At 33.8% G+C, this 9259-nt stretch overlaps 1 protein-coding gene across 9 annotated transcripts in view; it reads right to left on the bottom strand.

The window, feature by feature from the left end:
• Nucleotides 1-352: 352 nt before the first annotated feature.
• Nucleotides 353-9259, bottom strand: part of XPO1 (exportin 1) — a 42289-nt gene continuing 33382 nt past the window's right edge. For all 9 annotated transcript variants that reach the window (XM_086326445.1, XM_086326440.1, XM_086326447.1 and 6 more), the window contains 13 exons: nucleotides 8798-8936; nucleotides 8417-8598; nucleotides 8181-8337; nucleotides 7932-8095; nucleotides 7522-7656; nucleotides 7009-7192; nucleotides 6393-6499; nucleotides 4180-4374; nucleotides 3374-3542; nucleotides 2831-2965; nucleotides 2586-2745; nucleotides 2393-2489; nucleotides 353-1422 (listed from right to left, as the gene is read on the bottom strand). In XM_086326445.1, the coding sequence (XP_086182571.1) occupies nucleotides 1276-1422; nucleotides 2393-2489; nucleotides 2586-2745; nucleotides 2831-2965; nucleotides 3374-3542; nucleotides 4180-4374; nucleotides 6393-6499; nucleotides 7009-7192; nucleotides 7522-7656; nucleotides 7932-8095; nucleotides 8181-8337; nucleotides 8417-8598; nucleotides 8798-8936 (1971 nt within the window). In that variant the 3' untranslated portion in view covers nucleotides 353-1275. The remainder of the gene's footprint in view (nucleotides 1423-2392; nucleotides 2490-2585; nucleotides 2746-2830; nucleotides 2966-3373; nucleotides 3543-4179; nucleotides 4375-6392; nucleotides 6500-7008; nucleotides 7193-7521; nucleotides 7657-7931; nucleotides 8096-8180; nucleotides 8338-8416; nucleotides 8599-8797; nucleotides 8937-9259) is intronic.

Raw genomic sequence — 9259 nt, 5'->3', positions numbered from 1 at the left:
CTGGAAACAGACTCACCCAAGCTGGTTTCCTTTTCTATCCCCTTTTCATATTTTGTAGGGAATCTACAGCTTTGTTACCCCCCAATTCCTAACCAAAGGAAAGATGCTTTTTAACTGCAAGTAAAGGTAAAATGTGTGCCAAGCTGTCACAGGAGGGATTTGTTTCTTGGGAACAGAAGATATCTCAGGAACATGTTCATTTTATACAAATGCTGCCTTTACTCAATAACCTTAGAAATAATACTTGGAAGTCAACAGTTATCAAAATTCGTTTAAAAATGTTACCTAACACCTAAACATAAATAACCACTTTCATTAATACAGGAATAAGTTTGAGCCAATAAAGGGAAAATAAATGTAAACCAAGTTTATTTTGCTTTTTAAGTAGTGTTCTTAAAGCACTACAGCTTGGTAAACAATGTAAATTAGTATAAGTCATCTCAAAAGCCAGAGTTTTGTTTTGTTTGTTTTTAATGAGTTGTTAAAAAGATGCAGCCTATTCTAACAGGATAAATATTTTTAACCATTTCACTTTGAGTTAATGAAGGCTCACAAATGAGCAACACTCCTCATTGAGGAAAACAAAAAGCTGTTGTCGACAAGCGACAGCACACACACACAAAAACAAAAAGAACTGTGTAAAAATAACTAACTGTGTTCCCATATTTTTTGAAGTCGTTTACAATGGGATGATATGCACATGATCTTGCTGCAAACTTGCCATACAGACTTGTAATACATGTAGTCTAGACAAACAATTCAGTCCAAGAGGTGCTAACTTCAGACAATGCAGCACTATAATCCTTTTAACAACGCAATCTGTTTTACTCATTATCTTTTCTTCTAGACTGAAATACAGGCTAGAAAGAAAATGCTCCCTAATTAAAAACTGGTATTCTTTACAGGAAAAATTGTATACTTTTGCATCAGAATTTACAAGTATATGTTCAAATTGGATTTTCCTCCTCCCCCCATCCCAGCCACAAAATGGGGATGAAGTTAAAATTTTTAAAAATGCCGTAATTTTCAACTTCATGCAAACTAAATAAAGATGACCAAAACAAAAGCTTAAACAATGGAAGGATATTTCACAGAAAATTTCTTATACAAAAAACACATAAGAAAAAGGGCCACTAGGTGACATTTTAATTTACAAATTGGCATCATTTTGGTCGACAAATATTCAGATGCTGCTTTCATCTGCTAACAAGAGTTGCAGAGGAAAAGAAAAAAAAAAGAAAAAAAAAAAAAAAAAACCCAGCATGACTTCTGATTTTAATCACACATTTCTTCTGGAATTTCATGTGGATTAAGGATGCCTGGGACAGACATCTGAAGTTTGTGTTTTTCTTCCTGAGCCTGTCGAAGGGCTGTTTCTCGTTCTTCCAAAAAGAGATCCGATGTATCTTCACCTGCAAACTCCTGTGAAAAGATGGTCAACTGTCAACATACTTAGCAGTGTAATTTATCCATCAATTGTTGGGCTTAAATATATATATAATTCCACACAGTTGAATTAAAGACTAAATGTGTTAGTTGGGAGGGAAAGATTACAAAAGAGGGATAGTATAATGCCACATATAAAACATACTTCAAGAGCAATGATAACAAAGACTAATGATCAAGTTTAAGTATATTATCATTGTCCTCATAGCTATGTTATCAACTTTCATCCTTTATAGCTTTGTACGAATCAGTTTTTTACACTTAAAAAAAAAAAAAAACTTTGTATTTTGGAGGAGGAAAAAACCTGCATGTTATGTGATCAATTCTTATTTAATAGATATGGACAAGAATTCATCAGCTCTTTTTGACTTCTTTAAAACACGATGACACAACAAAAATTCCTCTTCTCCTAAGTCAACAAAGCACTGTAACAGCAGTAAATAACAGGCTAGTATCTGCTAATCACCATTGCTGCTGCTGCTGCTAAGTCACTTCAGTCGTGTCCGACCCTGTGCGACCCCATAGACGGCAGCCCACCAGGCTCCCCCGTCCCTGGGATTTCCAGGCAAGAACATTAGAGTGGGGTGCCATTGCCTACTCCGCTGATCACCATGGTTCCCCCTAAAATGAATTCTTTACTAACAATGTGGAAAATCCCAAAAGGAACTATCAATATATTTCATTCCCCCAACTCCTTTAAAAATATCTACGGTATTCAATCACAATGTTGCAATAGACATAAGTTACCCCAAACATTTTAAACCTATCTCCTCTTCTGGCCTTGATTTAAAGTTTTTCTTTCTGTAATGTATCTCAAAAGAGTAAGACTATACATATTTTAAAAGCACACTCATTTTGCTCATTACAAAAAGTGGTCAATTCTGGATGCAAGAATGCAATCAGTATTTACTCTCAATATTTCTGCAACTGCAAATAAAATATGTACCTTTATCTGTACCAGGAAATCCCGAAGATGTTCCTTGAATGCAGGAATATCCTGATTTAAGCTGAAAAGTCCTGTCACAAAGAGCTTTACTTGAGCACTGCAAGTTAAAACACAATGATTAATCACTTAAAAAACAAAACAAACAAACAAAAAAACCCTTAAAAAACTTAAGTTTATAAAAAGGGATATTTACTCTTGTAGATGAGGGAATGCGGACTTAAGAAGATTAGCCACATATTCCTGAATAAACATTTGGTTGTTAACTGGATTTCCAGGATTTAATGGTGTACTTATTTTTCCTTCTTCAACCAAATTAAACATATATGCAAGGATAGATGCATGCATTGTTAAACCTGTTGATAAGAAGGACATCATTAAACTCTAAGATATAATAACAATCAGAAGGAACATAGAATTTTTACAGCTTTAAAGTCTTACCAGCAGTATGCGAGGTGTCTGTCACAACAGAAAAGATATGCTGAAGAATATCACAAAAGTAAGTCTGATAAAAACTCTGAGCTGCAGCTTCTTCTTGTGCAACATTTTGTAAGAGTGTAAAAAGTATCTGTAGGCCTAAAAGACATATAAAGCCAACCAAGTTATTCCATACTGACAACATTCACAATGGTACTTCAGCTATCAAACAATTCAAAGTCTCTCTCGTTTTTTTTTTTTTAAGCTAAAGACAATTATTTGCCTAAATTATCTTGACTCAGTTAATGGAGTTAAATTAGAATCAATGACTGCTTACTTACAGACTAATCTAACCATCATCACCTTTCCCTTATTTCTTAAGGTTTAGTTGATTCTCTCCCACATCCATTACTGACGCACTAAAAAAAAAACCCATGACAAGTGAAGTGATACCTCTTGTCTGCAGCTACAAATACACAGATAGATGGGTGTCTATTTGTAAGTGTCCATATGTGGACTGTGGGTTGGTAGGCAAATGAATAAAGAACATCATTTTTATGTATTTACCTGTATCTGCTACATTCCTCATGGTATGTTTAAAAGCCCAAATAATAGAATCCAAAACAAGTTTAAACTGTGCCGGTGGAATAGCCAGGAATGCTGGGAAACAATGAGAATTGACAGCCTGAAGTAGTAAGAAAAAGTTCGTTCTGTGTTCAGGATATTCTTCAAAGTCCTAAAAATAAATGGTGAGAACAAAATAGAAGATTCAATGCCTTAAATTGTATTTAATGGAAGAGGGAAAGCAAGCTCTAATTCATTATAAATATTTGGAGTTAGTGGACCCCGTAAGAGAGAACAAAAATACTATTACACAAATGAATTGTCAATATGAAGGAATACAAGGTCATCTTATTATAAAGAGAACTCAACAAAACCCACAAAGACCATCACATTTTCTATTAGCATTGAGACTTGCTAGAGATTTGCTACCACTTTAAAGTGACTTTGAGATCAGTAACACAGATTAGAGAAGTCTACTGTGTAAATGTGTACACATATATTTACATGTTTTTCTTTTTGGTTAATAAATTTTCCCATTTTTCATAAACATATACTATATTTTACTAAACTGAACTAAAAATCCAGTGACTAAAACGTTTCAAGTTTTGAATAAATGTTAGCTGCTATTTGAATAAAAAACTGGCAAATTTAAAAAAAAAAAATACTTTTCTTATCTAGAAGTTCAAATGTTTTAACATCAGAGCCTAAAATTTATGCTATGCTCATAGACAGCCATCATTTACGCTTTTAAAAGTTATATGGATAACTGTAGAACTTGCCATTATGTAACTGAAATGCAAATTGCATACCTTATTTATCATATTCAATGTGCACTCAAAAACAGCATCAAATATTTGAGGTATTTCAGCTGTTATATGTCCTCCTAACTTGTTGACAATAATAGCCATAGTACTAAGCACTTCTGGCTCTCTAGCAGCTGGGACATTTCTCTGGTAATCAATGAGAACTGCATCCAACAGAGGAGGAACAAAATTTTCAGCTACCTGTTTAAAAAAAAACAACAACAAAACTTTTCATTTTAATTCAGGCACTTGCCAACTCATACTAAGCAGCCAGGTCAATGTTACCTTGTAAAACTTAATTTAGGTTGATCATCTACTGAAAAACGGAAACTCTTACGGCTTTAATTCTGGTGTATTAGAACTTTACAAAGAAAAATCAAGAAACCAAAATAGGCAGAAGAGGGCCACGGACATTGTACAGTTTAAATCTATACTTATTAAAGAAAACTGGGGCCTGACATCAAGTGAGTAGCTCGAAGTATTTTGGCAAGACCAGGATTCTAGGGATACTGTGTGTCTGTGTGTGAGGCACAGGGAAGGGTAATGCCTCACTGTACACCAAAGTATTCAAATCTAACCAAAATCAGACCTCCATCATCAATGCTTTTTTAAATTTAATGAATGCTAACCAATAGTTTAATAATCAGAAATAATAACCATTACTTACTCTCAAAAAAGGAACTACACTATGCCAGAAAGACTGTGGTAGGCTTTCCAAGATTCCCAATAAACACAGTCTAAGGTGTAAACTCTATGCTTTATAATGCATCCTCCATTAAGATGTGCTCAATAAATATGATCATGTTTCATTTAACTAAACAGTAGTAGTGTCCCAATACATAAAACAGGCCTAGCAAGATTTGAAGGATAAGCACAAAATTATTTTTCTTTTACTTACTAGGTTTTCTCTTAACTAGAACCGATTCTCCCTTCTTTTTCTTCCTTTAAGTTCTACAAGTTTACTTACATCATGAAATGATTATAGAAGAGTTAAGTTTAGTGATCATAGATATTTTATATATAACACCTCATATAGATATAAACAGAAAAAAAGTTGATAAAAATGCTTAAGATTTACTCAACTTTCTTATAAAACATACAGCAGTGTAAATTTTATATACCATGTTTGTACATTACATCCTTCTTTTGACCTACAACACGACATTAGTTCCTATTAACAGTCTAGTGATTTAATATTTTTATACATTCTAAAATGATCCCATTAAATTTATAGTCTGTCACTATAAAAAGATATTAGTTCTTGACTATTATACACTATTTCCCATACTGTACACTTCATACCCATGCCTCATTTATCCTTTCCTTGACCACTCTCATATTTCCACTCTTAACACTGAATTTATTTCCCTACACACTAAATCTGAATTATTCAACTATCTTTGAATTCACAGGCCCAAAGTTCAACATAAATCTTAGCTGTAAACTAGTTTGATACCCTGGTAATTTCCTGAAAAATTTTTCCAGTATTAACAGGAACAATACTGAAGTATCAAATTTATGAAAGTAAGTAGCACAGTTCTCAAGGCTACTTCCACACAATAGTGATGAACAGGAAAGGATTTATCGTAATGTTCCAAGGATCCAGAAGAAGGAAAGGTTTAACAATAACTAAACATAAATAGTTCCCCCAAGTTCAAGCATATAGAGCTAATTACTTTCTGAAAACCATTTAAGACTGACAGGAATAAGACAGCACAATAGACTTTTAAACCTTCAACTAGGAAACTGCTTAATCCCACTAAGGAGGGAAACAGCTCTTGTGACAGCTTTACAAATTGCTCCCAAAACCATCAGAAAAGAAATTTCATTTGAACTCTATCCATGGAAAATAAAAATTACCCAATCATCTCAACTGTCTTATTACATCACCACCCTCCCCCCACCAACAGCAATTTCTTTGGAAGAAGGTATGTATCTTGGCCGTCCCTGGTGGCTGGCTCAATTGGTAAAAGAATCTGCCTGCAATGCAGGAGACCTATGCTCAATTCCTGGATTGGGAAGATCCCCTGGAGAAGGGATCTTACTATTTTAAGGGACTCCAGAACTCCAATAAATAGAATGCTATAAAGTAACACCAAATGTAAACATCTAAATTACATTATATAATTAAGCTTTAAATAGCTAAATTCATACAGAATATATACACATTCTAGAGAGTACAGTATCAACTTTAAAAAACAAAATGACATCTCACTTACCATCTGTGGATCATTAGACCGGCTCACCCAACCAGATATTAACTTTAAAGTTTCTCTTTTTACTGTTCGCATACTTCTAATCAATGGTTGCTTTGTAACCATCTCACCTAAAAAACAAAATCAGGTGGAATCCAATTTGACAACTAAAATTCTACATTGGCAGTTACCTGTACTTCAGATACTACTGGTTTCCATTCTCCATTAGAAAACCTAAAGACAAAGAGTGCTCCTGCTCATTCATGTCCAACTCTCTGCAACCCTATGAACTATAGCCCGCCAGCATCTTTTGTTCCCAGGATTTTTCCAGGCAAGAGTACTAGAGTGGACTGCCATTTCCTCCTCCAGGGGATCTTCCAGACCCACGGATCATTGGCGGGCAGATTCTTTACTACTGAGCTACCCGGAATGCCACAAAAAACAAGAGGACACAGATTAATTTCCTGGGAAAATAGACTAATTTTATAAGGGAAAGGGGCATGTGAGACTCATTAAAAATTGTTGAGGATTGCCTAAAACACGGGAGGTATTTTGTCAAAAGTGCTAAATGCTTATGGCTAAGGCAATGAATGTAGAACTAACTTAATATAGTATTCCATAAGAATTCAGAATTGCTTACCATTAGCTTGAATAGCTGCAGAAATATTTTCACTGAGGCACTTGTATACATTAAGCATATCTAAATAAATTCTCCCAAGCTGAATCACAAATGGGTGTCCAACTGCTTTGCAAGCTCTCACATTTGTTTTCAGTATGCTACCAAGTTGCTTGACTGTTTCAGGATCTTTAAGTATATCCACATTCTGTAAGAACAAAACACAACTCCACTTATTGTAAGAGAATTCTTTTTGCTAAAGCAAAAAAAATTACCCACATTACTACGAACCACCATCACACATATAATCCTAAAGTGTAAAAGTACTGTAAAAGTCTTTATTACTAAAGAATAGAGGAAAGTATTTCCCAAAATATCATCCAAACAGAATAAAAATGTTACCATTCTTTCAATGTGCAAAAGCACACAAAGCACTATGGATCAGATATACGTGTCAAAGTACTAAATTTACTACTTTTGTAAATATAACTTTCTTAGATTCCATTTGAACTTTCACAAAAAGTAACTAAAACTTACTTTGGTTGCTTGCTGGATTATGCTATCCCAAACCTGATTAGGAAGTAGCATATATTTTTCTATCAAATGTTCTTGTACTGTTTGGTCTGTTTGTGCACCAATCATGTACCCCACAGCTTCATAAAATGTATGGACCTATGTTAAAAGGCAGACATGTTACTTGTATGCATCATAATAAGGAAAATCACATACAAATAATTCATTACACAACTTAAGCTAATTTTGTTAACATGTTAGTAATAATTAAATAGTAATTCAGTTTAAAACACTTCTGACTGAATTTCTGCCTCACTATAAAAATTTAAACACAGAAACACTTGAATCCATCAGTGGCATTCTACCCCCATTAATGAATTCTCATTAAAACAGTAGTTATTTTCTAAAAAAAATATGCTTACTGATCCACGTACCTGTTGAGGTTGAAGATCGCAAATTATAGTGTTAATGTTGTTCAAAATCTCATCAATAAATGGCATTACTTCTCCAACCTGAACCTGAACGAAATGCCTGCGGCACTTTTGAGCTATTTTAATGAAAGTATCACAAGCCATGTCCTGGACTCCATCGTGGGTCTCTTAACAAAACAAAAACAAATATCAAAAAAAAATTTGCCTTTTCCATTAAGCAAAAATAAAATATATTAAGCAAACAGGATTTACCATGCATGAATTCGAAGAGCTTGTTAACTACTGTCTTCAAAAATTTCCAGTGAGCTCTTAAAAATCGTGGATATTGACCTACTATGTACATGATATTTGATGCAATAATAGCTTTATTATCTTTGCCTCTTTTCTGTTCACATAATCCTAATAGATCCTGTAAAGTAAGAAAAATTTCAGTCATTTATAGTAAAATACACTAACAAGGTTCTAGCTCACCCCTATCTCTTGCATACCTTTATAACAGTAACAAGAAATCGCTTTTCATCCTCTTCATGCATTGCTCCACTAATGGAGCCTATTGCCCAACACAATGTATTCAAATTCTTCCATGACCACTCCGTACCATTCACTTGATTGTGAAGCTTCTCGGTCATTATTCGTTCTGTATCTACATAATCCAGATGAGTAAGATAAACTACAGGAAAGAAAAAAATTTCACGTTTTAAAATGCAAAACTTAATGAGCAAAAAGATTTTTACTAAGACCAATAGCACTCTAATAAGGATAGCTATTTACAGACTCAGAAACTAAGCATGCCTTGTTTCCTAAACAGTATTTCCACAAAAGAATACGATTTTTAATAAGGATTAAATTAATAGTATTTATTAACTTACCTAATGTTTCTCTCATATTCTTATACAAATTTATGGAATCTGTATCCTTCATGAATTCTCTTACAACTTCTCCCTGATCATTTTCTACAACTAATACTTCCTCTGGTTTAGCCATTCTACTAACCATTAATAAACGGACCTATTCAGCAATTAAAAAAAAAAAAAAAAATGTTAGATCTCTGAAATTAGTTACATTAACTATAACTCCCACTCTCAAAAAATGGCACTTAACACGAACATACCAAACACAATCATGCCCACAATATAAAATAAACATACTTAAAATATAATTCTACAATAAATTTTAATCTAAACATGGACAAAAATCAACTGTTAACTTTCCTGCATCTCATCTGCATTTCTAACAAACTCACAGGATGTGCTTGGATAGATTCAGCCAAAAAATAAAAGCCAGCATTTTCATCTGGTCCTCCAAAATCAGAGAAAGCACACTCAACCACA

The sequence above is a fragment of the Bos grunniens genome, chromosome 11, assembly GCF_055505025.1.
Source record: "Bos grunniens cultivar Pamir isolate PY7600 chromosome 11, Bosgru_T2T1.0, whole genome shotgun sequence".
Lineage (NCBI taxonomy): Eukaryota > Metazoa > Chordata > Mammalia > Artiodactyla > Bovidae > Bos > Bos grunniens.
Note: the sequence above shows the minus strand (reverse complement) of the source record. Positions and strands in the feature narration are given on the sequence as shown.